Source organism: Corvus cornix, chromosome 4 (genome assembly GCF_000738735.6).
Source record: "Corvus cornix cornix isolate S_Up_H32 chromosome 4, ASM73873v5, whole genome shotgun sequence".
Taxonomy (NCBI): Eukaryota; Metazoa; Chordata; class Aves; order Passeriformes; family Corvidae; genus Corvus; species Corvus cornix.
This window is the reverse complement of record NC_046334.1, coordinates 26,924,776-26,947,711: the sequence shown is the minus strand read 5'-3', so window position 1 is coordinate 26,947,711 and position 22,936 is coordinate 26,924,776. Positions and strand designations below refer to the sequence as shown.

The 22,936-nt window shown below is 48.4% G+C and overlaps 2 protein-coding genes across 3 annotated transcripts in view; one reads left to right on the top strand and one right to left on the bottom strand.

The window, feature by feature from the left end:
• The first annotated feature begins 1,245 nt into the window (after positions 1-1,245).
• On the top strand, positions 1,246-12,548 carry DUSP4 (dual specificity phosphatase 4). Of its 2 annotated transcripts, none has more exons than XM_010411781.4 (4): positions 1,246-1,378; positions 8,027-8,163; positions 8,579-8,798; positions 8,928-12,548. In XM_010411781.4, exons 1-4 carry the CDS (start codon positions 1,270-1,272, stop codon positions 9,311-9,313), a joined length of 852 nt encoding a protein of 283 aa, XP_010410083.3. In that variant the 5' UTR covers positions 1,246-1,269; the 3' UTR covers positions 9,314-12,548. The 2 variants fall into 2 exon arrangements, with proteins under 2 accessions (XP_010410083.3, XP_039406291.1); XM_039550357.1 differs by lacking the exon at positions 1,246-1,378 and adding an exon at positions 4,802-5,282 and having other exon boundaries at positions 8,928-11,545.
• The window catches only part of TNKS (tankyrase), a 138,109-nt gene continuing 125,800 nt past the window's right edge, over positions 10,628-22,936 (bottom strand). The window contains 5 exon segments of the mRNA XM_039550356.1: positions 10,628-16,044; positions 19,527-19,683; positions 20,448-20,634; positions 21,498-21,603; positions 22,798-22,872. Of these exon segments, the coding sequence (XP_039406290.1) occupies positions 15,958-16,044; positions 19,527-19,683; positions 20,448-20,634; positions 21,498-21,603; positions 22,798-22,872 (612 nt within the window). The 3' untranslated portion in view covers positions 10,628-15,957.

The window sequence follows — 22,936 nt, the reverse complement described above, 5'->3', positions numbered from 1 at the left end:
CTAGCAAAAGCCATCGATCTTCTTAAAATCTTGCTCCCATTCACTGACCATGCTGGATCAGACCTCACGTTTGTCACCCAGAGTAACTGGAGCTGTGCAGGCTTTTATAAGCAGAGATGAAGTGGTGGCAAAAAGCAGGGGGGTGAGAGAGAGGGGAAACCAAATCTGCAGCAGAAAATCTGCAGGCCACTTTGTATCCTGCTAATCTGAGTGGGTCCTGCCCTGTTCTCATTTGCATGGGCATAAATCATTTGTAGCTATTGAGGTACATGGAGCACCCATCACTGTTCTGAAGAAGTGCTCCTTTGCTTTCAGGAATAAAGCTGCTTTTTCCATCTTCCAATCTAAATCAGATCAGAGGCCCAGTAATTAGTCTCCTATCTAGTGATTTATAGCTCTATCTGATATTGCAGGGCAAAAGCAACAGATTATTTTTTCTTGTTGGGATAAAATCTGTAGGGCAGTTCGCTGGAGTGGGGATTACACACTGAGGCCTCAGCAGTGAGCAGAGAAAGCAGACCTGGCAAAGCTCCTGGCATTTTTCATGTGCTGTCAAAGGCTTTTGGGCTGGCATGCAGAGGCTTTGGGGATTGAGGCAAAAAAGATTGTGGCAGGGTTCAAGCAGCGTGGTGTGAAGGAGCAGGGATGGGATAGAGAGGCACTTCAGCCCAGCCTAGGACAAATCCCCTTCCCTGGCTCCCTTGCCTCTTGCACCAAGCACACACAGTGTTGTTGCAAAGCCCTGAGAGATTGTCTGCTGAAAACTAGTTGTGGATGAGCTGCTCTTGTGACTGCTCACCAAGAGCTGCATTTTCTCTGGATGTCTTGGAGGATGGGGTGATGATTTGGGACATGCTTGCTGAAATATGCTGTTGTGAACCTGGGCTTAAAATAAGATCTGGGACAGTGCGAAACTTAGCTATGTGGAGGGGAAGGGATGCAGGTGGGTTGGAATAGCTACCTGCCCTCTGGTAGGTAGCTATTCCATTGTCTCCCGGAGTGTCCCAACCTGGAGCCTAGGTTGGTCACATGCTTTTGCAGCTGAGGGGTTGGAAAGCACTGAAAATGGACATTTTCCCCTCCTCCACCTTCTCAGCCAACCTTGCATAATTTCCCCTTTAGCCTCCCTAGACAGGTTCATTACAATTCCCCGCCATTAATATGTAAATATGCCCTAGAGGAAAAGACAGCTTGAATTTATTAACATGAATCTTTTAACTCTTTCAGTGCTGCACTTCCCTTTGTGGACAGGAGAGTGCATTCCCCAGCATGGAAAGCTGTGAGGAAGGGAGATTGCATGGAAAGAACTGTAAGGTGCTGCATGAGGACAGAAGGGAACCATGCCCCTGTGGCACTCGGGGAGGGACAGGTTTTGTCGGTAAGTGCAGACTTACAAGTTGCTAAGACCTTGATTCTGCCTTTCATTTCTGCCAAAGGCTTCCTGCACATGCCAGGGCAAACCACTCAACCCTTTGAACTGCTGGGAGCTGCCAGGGAAAGGTGGCAGCATCTTTACGCTGCAACTTCTGTCACGTGCCAAGAGCAGTGAGGATGTACCTCTGTGCTTTGTCCATCCACAGCCATACAGCCACTGACTGGCTGACCAGGAGGATGGAGGGAGTCCAGCTCCTGGGAAAACTCCAGCATAACACAGTCCTGGCCAGTGTTCCTGCCCAGTGGCACAGAGGTAGGCACATCTGTCAGGCAGCTGAGACCTGCAGTGTGACACAACACACCAGGACTCCATCAGTGCACAGTGGGGCCAGGAACCAGGGGAGAGGAGCCAGGAAAGCCTGGAGGAGCCCAGAGGGCTCACAGAGCTCAGCAGCTTAGAGCTGCCCACAGCAGCTATTGCCCACCCGGGGGAACTTATGCTTCAGCATTTCTCTGGGCAGAAAAAGCCTTTAGGTAGCCAAACAAATTGGTATCTATTGGCTGGCAAATTTACAGTCTGACTCTAATTTGGTTTTCACTGCCACAGTGAGATGAGGTGTAAATTCCTGTTTCTTAATTCAAGGTACATATTGATATTTAATCATCCAAATATGTGCCTCCTTTGACAATTCATTTCCCTTCAGCCTCTTTCAACAATTGCCTCTTCAGGCCAGGGCCCTATAAAAGATTATTCCTTGACTCTGCTGTAAAGGAAATGAATGTCTCTTGCTCTCTCTCTCTCTTTCCTTACGGTGGTTTGTTTTCCAGCGGGATATATTTCAGTTTGCACCATACAGATGCTGTTTGACAGGAATATTAGCTTTCGCACTTCTCTGGGTTTACAAAGTCAGGACATAAAGCTGTGTGGTCTTCTCCCATCCCCACCCCCTTTCCCCAGTCCTTTCCATACACCCTGCCCCTCCACCCCACGTAATTGTGCTGCTTCTTTTGCCTTGTGGCTTCTGCCTTGTGAGCATTTTTGGTGACTCCCTTCTTAACACCTCCATAAATAAAGTTAATTAGATCTCCTCTTGAGTTAACTGCAGTGAGGGAGATCACTTCTCTTCCAGTGGTGTATCCTGGCTGGGTGGCATTGGCTTGGTTCATTCTGGGCACTCTCACCTTTGGGTTCAATTTCTCCACTGGCAGCTGTCTGTGAGCCACCATCCCCAGCACAGCACCAGCTCCAGACGTGACCAGCCAGGAGCACAGCCGCGACAATGCCCGGTGTGGGTACACAGTGGTATTCCCAGGAGCCTGGCTGGGTGCAGTTTATTTTCCAGGAAGAAAGAGCCAAGAACCTACCACATCTAGACAGACAGCAGGAAGGGATGAAGAGTGGGGAAAGGGTTCAGGCACATGGAAACACTTGAATGCACCGGATGCTCATACACCGGATGCTCATGTACACACATCCTTTCACACTCCACCCTGAAATAATGTCCTCCATCACTGCTCTTGCAAACATCCAGGGACATCAGCCTAAATGCCCCTTCCTGCATCCATGACAATATTGCATTCCTCTCCCACCTCAGATCAGTTTGTCCCAGTCATATGCTGGACCAGAGAGGGAAAAATTAGGATGATAGGCCTGCGTCCAAGGACATACACTTTGTGTCCTTGGTTATCCAATTTTAGTGTAAAAGCTAGACTGGATAGTGCAGAAGGCATTGGAGACTGCAGGCTAGCTCATCACATGGTAGCGGCCAACATCTGCCCTAGAGGAACAAAGGGAACAACATATTTTGGCATCAGGCCTTGAGCAAAACTTTTTAAGGCATTTTGATGATCCAAGTTGAGTTAAAGTATTGTTGGTATGAGAGCATAGTTTCCAATTAGTTTGTAATCAAATTTCTCAGTTTGAGGTTTTTGTCTCTGACAGCATTCTCCAAAGGAGGAAAGAATGTCTCTGGCATGTCACTGGCCACCCAGAGTCTCCTTTACTTCAGTAGAAATAGGGTTTTGCTATCCTTGTGTTTGATGCAGGTTGGAATGGGAGATGATTAGCCTTCCTTAGGCAAAAGGCTCTAATACATTCCTGGACTGGGGTGTATTACACAAACGGCAGCTATGTTTCCCCCACAGCTCATCTGATTCCACTTGGCTGGCGAAGGGTTGGCACAGCACGCAAAAGCCACAGGTGCAAAGATCAGGCTGACTCAGACCGAGGGGAGAATCCAGCAGCGGTCAGAGAGCAGAGTGTAGAGGAGAGGCGGCAGCGGGATGCAGGAGTGTCACCAGCTGTAGATCTTGAACGTGCGTGGTAGGCTGGAGTCCTCCCAGGTAGGCACACACAGCAAGGTGTTCCCGTGCCTTGCCCGAGTAAACAGCGGCCGGGCACGCAGGGGAGGGGAAGTCAAGCTGCCTGTCCAAGTGCTGCCCTCTGTGAAAAACAGTGACGGGGCAGATGGGTTTGAATAACCATTGGGTCCCTACCTTACACCCACCACATCCAGGTCCACATCGGGATAGCTGAACACCCTCAGGTCTCTGAAGCAGACTCACCTGGGACTGGCCGGCATCTCCGTGCAGGAAATGCCCTGAGCATTGTGGTTTGCGGCACTGCTTCTGTTTGAAAACAGTCCCAAAGGGGACTTTGGGGTGAAATGATTGCTCGGTGTTTGGGTAGTGGTTATGGGAAGACCCTCCTGGGACACTTCAGGGCTGTGCATTTACTCCTAAGGCTTTTAGCCGAAAATAGTGTTCCTCTATGCGAGGAGTTAAATCGAAGAGCCCCCTCCACAGAGTCACTTCACAGGCAGGATGCTGTAGTGTTTTTAAGACTCTGCAGCTAATGAGATGTCATTTTCTGACAGGGGAAGCGCGGCCGTGGCAGATATGTAGTCAGAAGGACCCAGAGGGACCCTGCAGAGCTGACAGCGGGCCCTGCTTAGTGCCCGCCCCCGCCCCCGCTCCGCCGCGGCAAGCAGTCCAAACAAAACAGTAGCAGTGGGACAAAGGAAGAGGAATGTGCGCAGCGTGTGCCCGGCCACGTGTGCGTGTGCCTGAGTGTGTGTGTGTGTGTGTGCGCGCACGTGGGCGCGTGCCCTGCAGCATGTGCATGTGCGCGTGTGCCCAGCGGTGCGCGCACACGCGTGTGTGCACGTGCGTGTGCCCCGCAGCGTGTGTGACCCGCAGGGGTCCCGGCGGGGGTGACACCGCGCAGCCCCGCGGTGACAAAGGCGCGGCGCGGCCCGCCTCTCTCCCCCATTCACAACCCGCGGCCGGCCGGCGGCGCGGACGGATTTTTTTTTTGTGAATGGAGGCGGTGACGTCGCCGCTCCCGCGCGCCGCCTCCCCTCCATTCATGCGGGCCCGGCGCGAATGGGCGGGGCGGGGCGGGGCGGGGGCGCGCGCCGGCCGCCGCCGGGTAGTAAAGGCTGCGCGCGGCGCGCGCGGGGGTGCGCGAGCGGCGCGGGCGGCGGGCGCGGGGCGCGGCGGGCGCTCCCCCCGCCATGGTGGCCACCGAGGGCTGCGCGAGATGGAGGGCAGCGCGCTGCGCCGGCTCGTGTGCCGCGACGAGGCCGGGCCCGGCGGCGCCGCGCGGTGCCTGGTGCTGGACTGCCGCCCCTTCCTGGCGCACAGCGCCGGACACATCCGCGGGGCGCTCAACGTGCGCTGCAACACGATCGTGCGGCGGCGGGCCAAGGGCGCCGTGAGCCTGGAGCAGATCCTGCCGGCCGAGGGCGAGGTGCGGGCGCGGCTGCGGGCCGGGCTCTACGCCGCCGTCGTGGTGTACGACGAGCGCAGCCCGCGCGCGGAGGCCCTGCGCGAGGACAGCACCGTGGCGCTCGTGGTGCGCGCGCTCCGTCGCGACACGGCGCGCGCCGACATCCGGCTCCTGGCAGGTACCGGCGGGGGGGAGCGGGCGGCGGGGACACCGGGAATGACGGCGGGGACGTGGCCGCGGACAGCCGCCCCCGCTCGGCAATGCGGGTCCGGCCTCGCCGCGCCCCGGGCAGGGCGCTCCCTTCTCCCGTCTCCGGCGGTCCTGCCAGAAGTTGGGAGCCGGCGGGAGGGCTGGGGGGCCGCGCGCACCGGGGCTGGGCTGCCCGGAGCTGGGGTCCCGGGACGGTCGCAGCGCGGCCATCAGCCCCGTGCGTGGGTGCCCGGGCGGTCTTAGCCGGCTCAGGGGCATCGAGCGGGCCCCGTGCCCCTGCCTGGGACCTGGGGGACGTGAGCGTGTGGGGGGGAAATCCCCCCACGCTTTGTTTGAGTTCATCCCCAGCCCCACGGTGCAGAGAAGGTGTTTGTGCAGGGTCAAATACCTGCTGTCACGCCGATGTCCCTTTGCAGCGGGCAGAAGACCCGGGGATACCTCTCTGCTCCTTTTGCGGCTACAGCAGGGATCAGGGCTTCCCCACTCTGCCGTGTATTAAATGAGAAGTTGTGCACATTTGGAGCTGCTGGTCCTGAGAATTGCCTTGAGATGATTTAGGGGCGGGGGATGCTCAGCTGGGGTTCCTGGGTGAGCTCTGTGGGGCTTTTTCTTTTTTGTTTACAGCCTGAGAGTCAATTTATTCCTTCGTTTACTTACAGCAGGGGTGAGGATGTGTATGCAGAGTAGCAAATCCATTAGGAGGCTTGATAGATGGAGGAACTAGCACTTCAGTTGTACTAGATACAGTAAAAGCAGCAGGAGCTGTTCCAAGGATGAGATACGATGTGCTGCTGCGGGAGTGCCTGCACAGCAAGGGCTCACTCAGGAGCAGGCTCCTTCACCGTGAGCCAGCGTGGTGCTGGAGCCACGAATGTGTCAGGAAATGCTGCTCTGCTTCAAGGGTGGCCTTTGTCAGCTGGGAGCTTCTGGTGTCCCTGTGGTTCTCGTGGGAGGTTGGTTGGAATGGGAGCCTTTTTAAGGAACAGGCTCCAAGAGACTCAGTCTCAGCACTACAGTCTTCTTCCTTTCGTACCACAGAGCTACTAAAATAATCTTGCTCTTGTTCCTTGAGAGCTGCACTAACCCAGAGCTGTGCATGCCCAAATGCACATTTGTTGGGTGCAGGTCACGATGAAGATCCAGATGTGTTTTTGCAGGTCAGGCTGCTGCCAGGTTCCCTGTGAAACAGCCCGGCTGGGTGTTGCTTGGCAATGGGCACCTGCTCTGCCTGGCTCCTGTGCCGGGCAGGGTCGGCGTGTGCAGCCAGGAGCTGCTGGATGTGGTGCTTGGCTCACCGAGCATTAAATCTGATGAGAGTCATTGAAGAGAAACATTTGGAAAGGTCTCTTTCCTTTCCAAGAAACGCTCTTTCCAAGATGTTTCTGCCCATCACCCTGGGCAGCTTTTCCCTCTCATGGTGTGATGACCACTGGAGTGGGATGCAGGATCCAGGGATTTTTGGACCAGATCCCTGGAAGTTGTCTAACAAGGGCTCTTGGTTTTGGATGCTCTTTCAAATCGAAGCAGTAGGACTGTAAAGGGATGTCAGGCCAGGGAAATGCAGCCTCTGCAAACTGTCCTGGCTGCGTGGGAGGGACAATGCAAATGCAGTGATGCATCTGCACGGTTCTGCTTTAAGGTACGAGAGCCCTTCCTTTTGTAGGGGGAGGAAACCACAGAGGACACTGGGATGCTGGCAGTATCGGGCTCTAGCTGCCTAGGGATTCCGGGGTTGCTTGAGATGCTTGCATGCATTGGTCTTGGATATCTCCAGCCTTGTTCAGGGCAGTCTCAGAGCTGGATAAGAAAGATGTGTCCTGCTGCATGCTCTGGTAAGCTGAAATCTGCAGGCTTAGATCCTGCAGTTGGTTTGAGTCTTCAGGAACCATCCTGGGAGTCAGGGCTTGGTCTAGCTGGAGTCCTGTGGTGATAGTAAAATACTTGATTTTCATTGATTTTGAGGCTCAAAGTCATCCTACAAGCATGTCACAGTTGTTGATTTGATTTGAATGAGAGAAGGAAATCTCACCAGAAGTGTTTATTGGCAGCCAACACTGAAGTTTCCCTGTCCTGGGAACTCAGTGGGGTTTGCTCTTGTTTTGCCTGCCATGACGAAGTCCTGACATCCCCTGTGCTTATTCCCCTGGCAGCAGGTCAAAGGGACAAGCTGCTCCATGTTCAGCTTGCACCTCTCTGAGGGCAGCTGGGCTGTGGGGTCAGCCTGGCTATACCTGACCAGAGCGAGGGCTTTCCTCGTCTGTTGTTTTGGGAGCTCTGAGCTGGAGGGCCAAGCTGGGAAAGGGAGACCTGCCTGTGTTTTGTGACAAAATGATGTATCAAGGGAAGATGAGACCAGAACAGTCTTTGGCCTTGGAGCAGCTTTTCCCATTTAAATAAATCCTCTTTTCATTGTCTCAGAGACCAACCTTGGCCTCAGTCTGGGGTTTTGGCCAGCAGTATGCAGGGGACTAAACCCTGGACCAGAGGCTTTGGGTGGCCAAGGTCGTTGCACTTGGTGCTCTTGCTCCAAGGGAATGGTGGGGCCTCAGGGATTCCCCCCTTGCTGCCAGGAGCCGGACTGCTCCTCCTGGGGCAGGAGGCCACTCTCCATCGCTGTAGCATCATCTAGTGGCCAAGGGCATCTCTGGCTGCGCCGTTCTGAAGTCCTGTGAAAGCAGTCTGGGATAACACTTTGTGCCTCTCTTCTTGCAGGGGGCTATGAGCGCTTCTCCTCGGAGTATCCTGAATTCTGTGCAAAAACCAAGTCCCTGAGCAATGTGTCACCCCCCACCAGCGCTGAGCCCCTGGATTTGGGCTGCAGTTCCTGTGGGACCCCCTTTCATGACCAGGTATGTCTAGAAGCCCTAGTGCTTATCTATTTTGACTGCCCTTCCAGCATTGCAACCTGCTCCGATGGGAGTCTCTCTGCTCTCCCTCATCTGGGGCTTGTGGAGCTTCCTTTCCTCTCATGGGAGAGCATGGTGGTCCTCCTAATCCCAGGGTGTTTGTGTGCCCCAAAGAGTGGACAAGCCCAAATCCTGTTAACCCACACCTGCCTGTTTCTGAACAGGACAAAGAGAGGGAGAGGGAGGGCTTGAAGTAGGTTCAGCACCTCAGGAAGGCAGCTTCTGCTCCTTCTTCTGAGGGCCCTGGATCAGGTGCCAGGTTGCTGCACAGCTCAGTGTTTCCAAGCCATCTGGATGTGTGTCCTGCCTGCCGCAGTCCTCTGGTCAACCCCATATCTGTTGTTTTTCTCTGTAACAGGGTGGGCCTGTGGAAATTCTTCCCTTCCTCTACCTTGGCAGCGCCTACCACGCAGCCCGGCGGGACATGCTTGATGCACTGGGCATCACAGCCCTGCTGAACGTCTCCTCAGACTGCCCCAACCACTTCGAGGGGCACTACCAGTACAAGTGTATCCCTGTGGAGGATAACCACAAAGCTGACATCAGCTCCTGGTTCATGGAGGCAATTGAGTACATTGGTGAGTGCCTGTGCAGAGATGTTGTGTCCATTGGTGGGAGGGAGGTCAGCCCCCACCTGCAGGTTTGGTGAGGGGTTGGGCCATGGTGGAAGGGTGTGGGTCTCATATCTCACCCCTGTTGCCCTCCAGACTCAGTGAAGGAGTGCTGTGGCCGGGTCCTGGTGCACTGCCAGGCTGGCATCTCCCGCTCAGCCACCATCTGCTTGGCGTACCTGATGATGAAGAAGCGCGTCAAGCTAGAGGAGGCCTTTGAGTTTGTCAAGCAGCGCCGGAGCATCATCTCCCCCAACTTCAGCTTCATGGGGCAGCTGCTGCAGTTCGAGTCGCAGGTGTTGGCCACTTCATACGCAGTGGAAGCCGTCAGCCCCTCGGGGACGCTGCGGGAGCGGGGCAAGGCCACCTCCACCCCCACCTCGCAGTTTGTCTTCAGCTTCCCCGTGTCTGTCGGTGTCCATGCCACCCCCAGCAGCCTCCCCTACCTGCACAGCCCCATCACCACGTCGCCCAGCTGTTAGCTCAGGGCCGAGGCCAGCCGGGCAGGTAGTGCCAGGCATGCAGGGGGCGTGGAGCCCTGTGATGTTAAGCAATAGTGCCGGACACTGCCATTCACCCTGGACTCGACATCTTTTTCGTAGAGAGATTTCTTACCTCATCTTGGTTTGTTTGCTTTTTATTGTTATGTTTTGAAAGCACGGAAGTTTTAAAAGCCACAAACCTTGACATTGTCCAGGCTCTTTTGGGGAGGAAAAAAAAATAGTATACTGGGTTTCCTCAAGTGCCTGGTCTTCATGTGTTTCCATCCCTATTTTACTGTCTTGTTTTATTACACCTCCCCTTCTCCCCATGTTTCTGCCCCCAGCTCATCAAGGCTGACAAGGGAGCATACCCTGTTTTTATTGTGCAGCAGCCTTCCCCCTTGCAGAGAAATCTCTGTGTGTGTGGTGGGTGCTGCTTACCTGAGCCAGATACACTTTGGACAAGCAGAACTGCAGGCAGGGCCTTGGGGCAAGCAGGAGTGATAGCACAGGGCTGCCTGCACTCAACCTCAGCCCTGCCAGTGGCTGGGGAGATGAGGCAGGAGCTGGTAGGCACCTGCCAAGTCACCAGCTGAGCCCATTCCAGTGGGGGAGAGCAATCTGTGTGGTTGGGAAGTGGTTCGGAGGGAGAGATGTAGTCTGAAATGCCTCTTTTCTTGCCTCTGTGGATCACTGGTTTCTACAAAACTTAGGTCCAATCTCCTGTGGCTTTAGGATGAGAAAGAAGGGGTGGGGGCAGCAGTCTGGGCTGCTTTTGATTGCTCTGTTCAGGTTCCTCTCCACCAGTCCCACTGCTGCTCTTCTTCCAAAGGCAGCAGGATGGGACAGGGGTGGGCTATAATGGAAGAGAGAAGCTGCAGGGTGGAGGACAGGCTGGCCCAGAGGTGTCATCCATCCAGCATTTTCAAGCTTCTCCCACCTCATGACCAGCCCTTTTCCTGTGCTGAGTCTTGTTCACCTGTGCAACATTTCTGCAGCTTTTGGTCCAAGCCTTGAAAATGCCTCATCTTCAACCCACCTGGAGCCTTATTTCCCACCCTACCTCTGTCCTTCTCTCCAGTCCAATCCAACACACAAGATGCCTGTGTGGCTGATGTACATATGTATGGTTTTGTTCTTCTTTTTTTTTTTTTTTTCTAGAAATTAACTTTTTATTTATTGCCTGAGGGAGGGAGAAAACATTGTTTGGAGAAAATAAAAATAAAAACTGTTTTCAACAGTTCGGCTGGAGCAAATTTGTCCTAAGACCAAGACAGAACAGCAGGTTGTGCACACATTCCATTTTCACAGAGCAACTGTTAAAAATGTATTTATTGACTTTTAAACTATTACAAGTATTGCAGATCAGACATTTAGCCAAGCACATTTATAGATCAAACTCAGTTGTTACAGAGATGTTACCTAAAGTCCACCATGTAGGTAGGCTGAGAACCTGCCCATCGTCTTCAACTTTGAGAGAGAAGGTAAAAGAAGAAATAAATAAATGATATCCCAGCTCCAGGTAATTGGCAACTAAGAGAGGACACATACAGGGCTAGTTATGAAAACAAGTTACACAAAAGAAAGGTCTAGAAATTCAACCCCCAGCTACATTGCCATCAGGGTTGCCAGAGAAAGCAATTAGGAATGACAAAGCACAAGCTCATGGGACTGCAGCACAGAAAATCCCCATTTCAATTTCCAAAGCTGAAGCAAGTTCTGCAGATGTTAAGAAAGTGTCAAAATTATCTTAATAACAGAGACTCTAATAATCGAAATTAGTAATTAATGGGACCACCACTAGAACTTGCCACCAACAGGTTCAGCAAGACTGTTACATCAGAAACAGTCAGATAATGTGACTTGACAGGCATATGTGTCAGTGTAATGGAAATGCATCTGCTTCCCATGTCCCCTACAGATTCCCAGGCTCATTCACCTTGCTTCAGAGATTTTAACACACGTACAGTGTTCCCCAATCCCCTGGGCTTTACATCTACTCTGTGTTCAGACAGGTGGGAACACTGCCTCTCCATCTCTGCACACGTGTCCTGCCACTCTGAAAAACCAGGAGAACATGCTCTGGACTGCACCAGGCCACCACCACCAATGGATTCAAGCCTGTGGAGGTTCACAAGCCACTTGCTACATGAGGCAAGAACTGAATCTGTGCTTTCCTGGGTCTTCCCTCTCTGGGCTTACAATGCTGCACAAAGACTCAGCTCAACAAAACTGAAGCATGCATTAGATGCACATCACTTTAGACTTCTGAGCTAGACTTTCTGTAGCAAAGCAGCATGGAAACAGGGAAATCCCACTGAAAAGAAATTCACACATTTCCTGACACTCAGCTTCTGAGAATGATTAGCAATGTTCAAACTAATCTGTTTTATGGCTGGACCCTTCTGCCCATCTTGGAAAAACCTGTTCAGGGCAATTTCTGTTAACAGTCCCATATGGAAATTGCAGGCAGTGCATGAACTGTGCAGAAACTCTGACATCACTGCAGGGATGCAGGAGGCTTTTTTGAGATTCGCCACCTGCTTAAGCAGCTCTCACGGGCCCCACAGTGGCACAACATGTTTGCATCCCTCAGCACCTCACACATTCACAGGGAGGAGACACCTCCTCTAACCTACAATAAACAGTAGGAACAGCTGGTTTCCAGAGACAAGAAAGCGCCCTGGTCCAGGAGCTACTCCCTCCCCTGTACCACATGCCTTTTCTGTGTCTGCTGCCCATCAGAGCCAACACTGCAGAACATTTTGCAGGGTTTTCTTTTTGCCACAGTGTAGAATTTTCTTTTGGGGTACTCCCATAACAAACAAGCAAAGTTCAGGTCTGCAGGCAAAATAAATTCCTGCTACACAATGCAGTGGGATTTAATTGCATCATATGCGAACACTCGAAACAGAGGTTAGAAAACCAATAGTGACTGCAACATGGTGGAACTAGTAGAAGAGGTTTATAACAGTCTCTGTGGAGCTGGGATCAAACACAACTGGTAGATAAAAATGAGAAAATAAAATATACCTTATTAAGGTACTGTACTGTCTGCTTTTAATCCTAACAAAAGTTCTGTTGACAGCATTCAGACTGTAATGTCACTCTGCACCAGGTATCTAAGTCATCAGCCTCATGGAAACAGTTTCAGCAATGGAGGGCAGAACCCTCTCTCCTTTGTTAGATGGTGACTTTTCTTTCTGTTTTGCCTATTAAAGTTCTGTCACAAAACTACACAAAAGTTTCAAAATGCTGCCTCAAAGGGACACTGACAAAAATCAACAGGCCTGAGAGACACATTGTCCCTTGTGCCAGCAGACACCAAGTTCTGTCCCTGGTCTCCCAGCCCTGAGCATTCTTACATTCTCAGCTCCTGCTGTGCCTCCACTGGTGATCCAATGCTGCATATGCGCATCCCAATATCATGGGACTGCTCTTCTCAGGAAGTCAAAAACTTCATTTCTCAGGAGGCAGCAACTGCCTGGTTATGGGGTCATGGCATTTTTAAGGTCCCATTGTAGTTAACTCCCCCAGCTAAAGCAGCAGCATCTGTACCGTTAACAACCTGCCAAATGCAGCTCTACCACCAAAACCACAACCAGGTTTTTCATGAGTAACTTTGATATTGATGGGCAGATCCTCACTTTGTTTTGAACTGTAAGAGGAGCTACAAAGACAACATATGCTACTCCTGCACAGGTTTCTACAACACACAGGTGCATCATCAGGCCTGGGTATTCCTCTGTGTCTGGCCACAAACGGATATGAGATCACGTCATTACGAGACAAAAACCACTGCAAAATGATTTCCTCACACAGCACCTTTACTCTGCACAGAACATCAGAAACATTAACACTGGCAGTTCAAAGATACTGGAAAGTAGAATCACAGAATATGCTGAGTTGGAAGGGACCCATCAGGATCATTTAGTTCAACTCCTGGCTCTGCACAAGATAGCCCCAAGAGTCACACCATGTGCCTGAGAGCATTGTCCAAACACTTCTTGAACTCTGTCAGGCTTGGTGCTGTGACCACTTCCCTGGGGAGCCTGTTCCAGTGCCCAGCCACCCTCTGGGGTAAAAAACCTTTTCCTTACATCCAACCTAAATCTCCCCTGACTCAGCTTCATGCTGTTTCCTCCAGTCTTGTTACCGGTCACAGGAGTGAAGATATTGGTACCTGCCCCTCACTTCCTCTCATGAGGACGTTGAAGACCCCAGTGAGGTCTCCCCTCAGTCTCCTCCAGGCTATTTTTATCCTCTAGAAGTTCCAGGCTGCAAAAGGATTCCAGACTAGCCATTAGTTCAACAACCACATAGAAACAACAAGCAAGAACAGCATCTGGTGTGGGCTCAGTGGGGTTTTACTTTTTAGATTTGTTCTTGTTTTTGAAAGATGTAAAGCTTTTAACTTTCGTGCCCACATTAACCATTTTGCTCACCTAAGTAGCACAGCTGTTTCACCATTTAAAACTATGTCTAACTGGGGATGGAGGGCAGCACTCGCTCAGGCCACTATCTGAAACCCTAGTGCAGACAGGCACATCCCCTCACTGCATTATTAACTAAATGAAAAACAAACCCCAAACTTAAATGGCGAATACAAAGCTTCAAAGCCTAGTGGTGATCTTTGCAATCCTAACACCATGAAACAAGTAGCCAAAATACAAGCACCCAATTTTATCAATGAAATTTGTTTAAAAGGACAACTTAGGCTAGAGCCTGCATGGAACTTCAAAGCTACATAGTTAATCAGGTCACAGAATGAAGCGAGAACCATATATCCACTGTCAGCTCAAGAAAAGTAAAACTCAGAGTTCAAGTTCTGTTGGAGTATTGCTATTTCTAAGGTTTTCTTTAGAGATATTACAAACAGATGATGTTCAGGTAGCCATATTGCATCAAATGACTGATTTTACAGTGGGTAAAATTTCTTGTGAGGATGACTTGCTTCAACATTAATGCCTTAATGTTAAAAACAAAAATGTTGTGTTTAATGCTGAAAGTGAAAAGGTCTTCAGGTTTAAGTCTGTTTTACCCAAACATGTTAGCAAAATCCCACTTGTGGGGAGCACGTATATTTTTATGAAATAAAAGCACACTATTCTGTTGCTTCCTTGCTTTAAGGGGGATAAAACCTGAATGCATGAACTGGATCATCAGATAGTGCTGGTTGATAGGGAAATGCACAGCGTGTTGTGTCCAAAGGAACATTTTTTCCTCCAGTTGTTACATGGGCAACACTGAAGCACATTTCCTGGCATTGGTTGTTAGGAAAAAAATTAACAGGTCTTGATCTTCAACCTTCTCTGAAACTGTAAAACACTATAAAAAAGAAACAGTTTCTACTTTTGTTAAATCCATATCCACCATGAGGGGGACTTTTGAAACTGTCTGATGCTGTGCTATGCAATGCTTAAAAACAACTTTCTCCTACCCAGCAAAATAAACCTGGGAATTTGGGAAGAAGGGTATTAAGTGGATAAATCCTAGCTTTGTACTCTGGTATACCTGCAAACAAATCCGCTTGCCAAACGATACTTTAAAATTTTGTTCTCATCAAAATGTAAAATTGATATTTAAAAAAATTATTACTTTTGTAAATCCCTTAAGCTCTTCAACTGTGATGTCACACACCAAGATGTGACAGGAAACTGCTGTAGTACACTCTCCCTGACCAGCCTGAAACCCATTTACGGGGTCTCATCTTACAGAGGGACATGAACTAGATACGCCCTCCTGTATGAAGTCTTCTGACTTTTCACCTGCTTCTCCCAGCAAAACCATACACTGCTGTAACTGGAGAACATTTCACAAGCTGCATGTACTTAACAGAAGCCTTATAAAATGTTCTTTTAGAGATGCCAGCAGAGGACATGGACCTGTTTCATGAAGTCCTTCCAAGCACAAGAGCTGGTTTTACCCTTGCAAACTCTTCCCAGGGCTTCCCCCAGAAAACTCACACAGACAAAGCAGCAAACTGACATGGTTTGTTTCCACTCTAAAGTTACACTCACTCATGTTATCGTTTGCTCAGAGGTGTGCAAAAAACCCCCTATATCGAAGAACTTGACCTAGTCCCTCCTCAGATGAAATTTATATTGCATTGTTAATGATTTTAGTCGACTTGATTTTGTGCAAAATATCTTCAAGAAGGTTCTGGCTCAACTTCAGAATATAAAAGGAGAATAAATAGGATCTCTTGAAAACAGGAAATGAATGGTGTATGCTGAAAAAAAAAAGATGGGCTTAATGCAATTTATCTGCAAATAAAATAACTAGAAAAGTAGTGTCTGAAATTTTAGCATGTGAGATGGCACCAATAAAGACTTCCGTTTGCACAATAATGTTCCCAAGGTCTAGATCAAAACAGTATTATTTTATACATGGTAACTGCAGAGACTAGGAGCCTGAGATATGTTATTAAAAGGCAGTCCCTTGTAAACTTTCCTCAAGAGGAACAGTAGCAGTCGAGTATGCAAGAGTTACTCATACCATATTCATCAAGACAGCAATGCTTTATAGAAGACATACAGCTTATTTCCAGGTTGTTAAGAATTTTATGTGATACTGATTTTCTGAAACACGTATCCATCCAGTCCAAGATTGAAGTCACATCCTTCTTCACTGCTCTGAAGCTACTAGGTCTTTTGTTCTGCTGCTGTTGCTGTCTGTGAGGGAGCTTCTGGTTTCACAATCTGGTATGTAATGAGATATTCTGGGTATGCCTGAAAGTAAAGTAAGAAAAAAACCCCTGGTTTATACAAGGGTAACTCAGCAAGTTCCAGTTTTTGCATTTAACTAAACAGTGACCAGGAAGGACAGCACAAGAATCAGTTCTATGTTCACAGCATGCAAGAAAAAAAGGATTTCAAACCTAGCCAGCACTAAGTAGAACTGCTTACACCTTGTACTTAACACCTTGGTTAATGCACTAATAGAAAGAAAGATGTTTTTTCCATACAGACACTGCCAGAAATTGTGTGCAACAGGAATTCAGAGTTACTCCCCTTGTTAGTTAATCCTACAAATTGGTCAGTACCTGTTAAGTTACTCAAAAATCTCAGATGACTGATAAAGCCTGACCTCAAAAGGGTCAGTAACTTGTCACGTAACCTGCAAATGCCTTTACTGGCAATAGAATACTTGGCCCACTCAAAGCACATAACCCAGTCAGTCATCTGTCCATCCATCCAGTGTTTCCTGAAGACAGCTGGTAGCCAGTTCAGTCCCAGAACAAAGCTAAAGTTGACAGAGGTCAGAGCCCCATTCAGAGGAACCTTGATAGATGAGAGGAGACTGGGCCTACAGAGGCCTCATGTAATCCAGCAAGGGCAAAAGCATCTGAGATGAATTCCTTGTAACACTGCAGGTTGAGAAGCCACTCAGCTGAAAAGGTGATGCGGTCCCTGGGTGACAGCAAGCTAAAGCAGAATCAATAGTGTGTCCCAGCAGCAATAAAGGCTACAAGCAGCCTGCGGTAAATCATCAGGTGTAGCAGCAACTGCTGTTTATTCAGTACTCATGTGACCACATCTAGAAAACTGCATTATTTTAGGTCCTCCAATACAAGAAGGATGCCAACAAGCTGAACCCAAGTTCAGCAAAGGACCAATAAGTCAGGGGAGAAAGCACAGGATAAAGAAGAGGCTGAGAGAGATGGGCTTGTTTGGTTCAGAAAAGAGAAGGCTTTGTGGGACCTCATAGCAATCTTGCATTATGTATGGAAGGCTACTGAGAAAACAGAGCCAGACTCTCTTCTGTGATGCATAGCAGGAGAATGAGATTAATTAACACAGGGAAGCTTTCTGTTGGATACAAAGGAAATACTATTTTACTCTGAGGATAAGTAATCAAAGGAACAAGCTGCTGCAGGAGGCTGTGAAACACCATTCGCTGAGGCCTCCAAGACTCGCCTGGTCAAAGCCCTCAGCAACCTGGCCTGGATTCAACATGAACAAGAGGCTGGCCTATGTGACCTCTCCAAGATTCCTTTGAACCTAAATTTATTATATAATCTTATTTTAGAATCACAGAATGGTTTAGACATGAGGGATCTTTACAGATCATCTGGTTTGAGGCCCCCTGCTATAGGCAAGGACACTTTCCACTAGACTGAGTTGCTCAACACCCCATCCAGCCTGGCCTTGAAAACTTCCCAGCATGGAGCATCCAAAGCTTCTCTCAGCAACCTCTTCTAGGACCTCCTTACCTTCTGAATAAACAATTTCTTCCTAACATCTAATCTAAATCTCTCATCTTTTAGTTATAAACTGTTTCCTCCCCATGTCCTATTACTATGTGCCTGTGTAAAAAGTTGCTCTCCCTCTTTTTTATAAGCCCCCTTTACACACTGCAAGGCTGCTATAAGGTCTCCCTGCAGCCTTCTCCAGGCAGAACAATCCCAATACTCTCAGCCTTTCCTCATAGGAGAGGTGCTTCATCCCTCTGATCATGTTTGTGGCCCTCTTCTGGACCCACTCTCTGTCCTTCCTGTGCTGAGGACCCCACAGCTGGATGCAGCATTCCCGGTGGGGTCTTAGGAGGGCAGAGTAGAGGGGAAGAACCACCTCCCCTTGACCTGCTGGCCACTCCTCTTTTGATGCAGTCCAGGATGTGGTTGGTTCTCTGGGCTGCAAGCACGCACTGTTGGCTCATGTCCAGCTTTTTGCCATCAGGACATCCACATCCTTCTCCACAGGGCTGCACCCAATGAGTTCATTTCCCAGTCTGTACTCAGGTCTGGGATTGCCCTGCAATTGCCAAGTGCAGCATCTTGCACTTGGCCTTGTTGAACCTCATGAAGTTTTTGTGGGCCCACTTCTCAAGCATGTCCAGGTCCCCCTAGATGGTATCCCATCTTTCCATTGTGTCAACTGCACCACTCAGCCTCCTGTCACCTGCAGACTTGCTGGGAGTTCACTCCATCACACTGTTTGTGTCACTGAGAGAGATATTAAAGATCAATGGTCCCAAGACAGAGCCCTGAGGGACACCTCCATCATGAGCCTCCACCTGGACACTACTGACCACAACTCTCTGCCTGTGTCCATCCAGCCAATTCCTTATCCTCCAAACAGTCTACCCTTCAAAGCTGGAGACAAGGATGTCATGTGGGACATGACAAGTAGATGACATCGGTCCATCTTCCCTTGTCAACCATCACTGTCACTCTATCACAGAAGGTCACTTGACTGGTCAGGCACAATCTATGCTGACAGAAGCTGTGCTGGCTGTCTTGAATCACCTCCTGGTCTTGCATGTGCCTTCCATGAGGATCTGTTCCACGATCTTCCGAGGCACAGAGGTGAGGCTCACCTATATGTAGTTCCCTTGTGTCTACTTTTCTCCCCTTTTAAAAAATACGAGTTATGTTTCCCTTTTTCCAGTCACTGAAGTCCCTGCCTGACTGCCATGACTTTTCAAGTATCACAGAGCCACAGAATATTCGGAGTTGGAAGGGACCTGCAAGGATCATCAAGTCCAGCTCTTAAATGAATGGCCCATACAGGGATCAAACCCATGATCTTGGAATTATTAGCAGCATGCTCCAACCAACCGAGATGGTCTCAGGGTACGATGGAGAGTGGCTTGGCAACACCATCAGCCAGCTCTCTCAGGACCTGCGATGTTTGTCATCAGGGCCCACAGACTCGTGATTATTCAGTTTCATCAGGTGATCTGGGAGCCACCCACGGTATTAAGCAAAACACTTTTCCAGAGTCAGGGTCTAGCTGAGTTACTCAGATTAAAAATCAACTTTTGAAGATTTCTGTGCTATTCCAGCTGCCATTTAAGGGTAATCTCTGTCATTGCTGGGAAGCTACAGGTAAAAAGCCCAGAATCCTCAAGATATACCAGAGCCCCAGAAATGCATGTGACCTTGATACTGCAGTAATGCCAGTAAAATGCAATGGGAGAAAGAGAGTTAACTGAGAAAAACTACAATTCTTAACAGACTCCATCAGTGCTGCATAGGGGGAATTAGGCAATTCTGCACGGTATAAATCAGAGCAGATCAGTGGATAGGAGTAGCATTTGCTGTCTAGATACAGTTCACTGCTTACTTCCCTGTTTAAATGGGAAAAAAAAACCCGAACACCTAATCAGCAGGGTTATCAAAGCACACTTGGTCTGGAAACCAGCCACACCCCAGCTCCAGCTCCAAGCTCTGTCCTTCCATAAAGCCAGTCCTCGCTGACCCACCTACCTGCTCTCCTCTGTAGATAACATACTCGGCGTACGCAAGTCCATTCACGCTTGGCCTGCCGATAACAGAATGGTGCCCCGGAGGGGCATGAGCCATTTTCATTGTGCTGAACTGAAGAAAGGATTTTCCAAGGGTCACTCTACAGAAGAGCATTTGTCTAAAATGAATGAAGAGAATATAAACATCTTACTAGGAGTCGAGTGCTTCCAGAATTATTTCAGTCTTTTGAGTTTATTTAATTATAATTAATTTCTCAAGGCTTTTTTAGAGAAACACTTGTAGAAATCAGTTCTAAGACTGTATAAAACCTGCCACAAAAAGTCTTTTGTGACACACAGAAGGGAGAACACACAGTTTGTTTAGCCCTCACATGGAGGCCTGTTCTAGTTCATTTTATATATATATATATATGTAAAGCTGTTGAAAGAAGCTGAAACTCTGTGTTCCTACCAGCAGGGACTGGACAGGTGTCAAAGTGTGAGAAACACATTGATCTACTCCAGCACGAAACAAAGCTGTGATTAAGTCCTGTTCACTACCTCCAAAATTATCTGATCCACAGTACAACAAGGTACTGCTGACCACCACTTTGCACTGCAGTTTTGTCCTGAGAGTGCCTGGAGTTTAATTGCTATTTTCCCCTGACTCTTCATTTTCAAACTTGCTGTTTCAAGCCTCTTTCCTGAGCCACAGCTCATTTTGATTTATACTCACTGCACTCTTAGATGTAATTTTTGACCTTCCTGTGGGACTTGCTGCATTTATATTCATTTTTGTTCAGCCCTGACAAACAGAAAACTGCATTTTTCCTGCCACGACCAAGCTCAAGTGGCCTTCCTTTCCCTGCAGGTCACCCTGTGCCAGGATCATAAAAACCAGGACAGCCAGAATTACGTGCAGGGAACTCTGCTGGGTCCATACCTGTGGCAGATGTAACAAGACCTGTCTTTGTGCGTCGGACAGCCTGTTCCTCCCCCTATTCCGTACACATATTGGTTGCTTTTTGAGGAGTTCTCAGCAAAGTAAATTCCAGCTCCAAACATCCCTCCAATGTATGCATGCCTTTCATCAAATCCTTTGTGAATGATAGCATTAATAAAAGGAGACCCTAGAACAGTGACACAAAAAGACACATACTTGTTAAGTTGTATAGTAATACAAGACTCAATGTCAAGAGGAGTTTATCTGCCTCAAATAGACCATTAAATACCAGAAAGTGTGCTCAGTCAGCTGGAAGGGGGCGATACCCAGCAGGATGCTGTGATGTGTGGGATTTATCATTATATACCAAAATCCCACGTGTGACTCATTTCTTACTCATTTCACAGATCTCATTAAATGGCTTTCCCCCCACTCACATTTCAGTGCAATTTATCTTGTCAATGCACACCTTCTCTACACAGTCAGTACTGGTTAAGGTGGGGCAAGGTGTCAGGACAATCATACCCAAAACCAATTTCCTACACAGAATCACAGAAGAATCTAGGGCAGAAGGACCTTCAGGCAATTGTCATTTGTAGGCATTTCTAGAGAAATCTTGCTGAAACTCATGGCTGGTTTTGATTCCTTTCCCTGATGCTTGCCTGAAGCACCAGGGTAAAACGCTTTTATTGCGTGCTGCTCCCCCCATTTAGAAGACACCGTGTCTTTCTCACAGCAATGTAACATCATCCCAGCAGCTTTACTGAAAATGACTAAGATAGGGCTTAGCAAAAAACCTTCCTTTTTCTTAAAAAACCAAAACATAACAAAACTATTTCTTACCTAGTGCAGCTTTTAGGATTGCAGCAACTACACAGAATAACTCCACCACCGCCACACCCCCAATGTACCCCCTGCATTTCTAGTGCAGAAACACAATTACTTGCACAGGATGGTGACACAGCAACAATAACATTGCCTGTGGGTCCTTGCAAGGTTTGGGGTTTTTTGTTAAAAACCAATACGTACAAAGAGACACGACTTCCTTACCGTGAAACAACATGCGTTCATTGTGATGATTATGATTCTCCTCTGAGACCTCCTTCTGTCTGTGACAGAATCTCTCCCGCAACTTCTTGTTCACTACCTTTTGAATCTGCAGCAGAACAACAGATCCAACCACGCTGTCACCATAACATTTCAATCTCTCACAGGTATTTGAATTGCAATTGAAATGAAATAGAGTTTCACCAAGTTCACATTAATTTGACAGTGAAACTGACAGCAAGACACATGAATGCTATAAAGAACCCCATGGCTGTTCTGCACGCAAGGCTGAAGTCTCTCAAACAGCTCTGCAGCACACACTTACAAATGGTTAAAACTACTGTGAAACTGCAGCCTAAGTTTTCAGGTTTAAGGACAACTTTCAGGCTTCTTCTCTCAGAGCCTGCAACACCACAAAGAACTACAAACTGTCTGGAACTCCTTCCCTCTCTGCTTTGAGCTCTGTTGACCAATCTTGTCTAGCTCTTTGAAACTTGCTGTCTAGTTTAGGTTTATTTTTTATGAAAAGAACCATCTTTTGAGGGGAAAAAAAAGGAGATGTGCTGTTTAATCTATCTGTATCACTTCAGCCACATGCTCTAATACCGGTGGTTTCTGTAAAGGACTTCACCTTTGGTTTGGGAGTAGGATGGAAGCAGAGTTTTACTTCAGGATGCATGATCTATTGGATCAAGCTGCAAAGGCTCTGCACAGGCTTACTTCTCAAAGAGACAGGCAGCACAGGTTTGCTGGAGCTCAGAAACCAAGTTCTGTTCTGATTTCCAAGAAACCAGAAACTGTACTTTCCCTCAGAAAGACAATACTATTTTCTGGAATGCCACGGCTTGTAAAAGGTATTTTTCTAGTTGGTAAGGGCAAAGGAGGTGGTGTCAGTCTGGGAAGTTGCATAGGGAGATAGAAACTTCTTATCAGAAGTCATGATCATCCTTTCACACCCCCCCTAATATCCTTTAAAAAGGTAAGAAAAGACTACACTGAGGAAAAAAAAAAATCTGTGTTGCAAGGGTCAAATACAGAAGTTATAGGCCTCTGAAATTCAATCAGGTTCTTCACCACATCTGTCTTCAACATCAGTTCTTCTTTAGGAGCCCAAGCAGACACTTCTCCCTCATTCCCTGTGCACAGCATGCATTCATTTTAGCACTTGCATTAACTCTGTTCCTGAATACCATTTCAACAAAGAACTTTAAATGTAAAAGGGCAAACCACTAAACTGATTCTGCCCGCTGGCATAAATACTAACATACTTTACCACATAAAACTGAGAGGTTTTGAAACTTACCCTGATGACATTGTACCTGTTGAAGATCCCACCAGCATTTCCACCATCCCGATGCTCCCGGATTGTACTTTGCATCTACATAAAAAACCAAAACTGAAAGTTCAGCACATAAACCTTGCTAGCAAGGCAAAGTATCCAT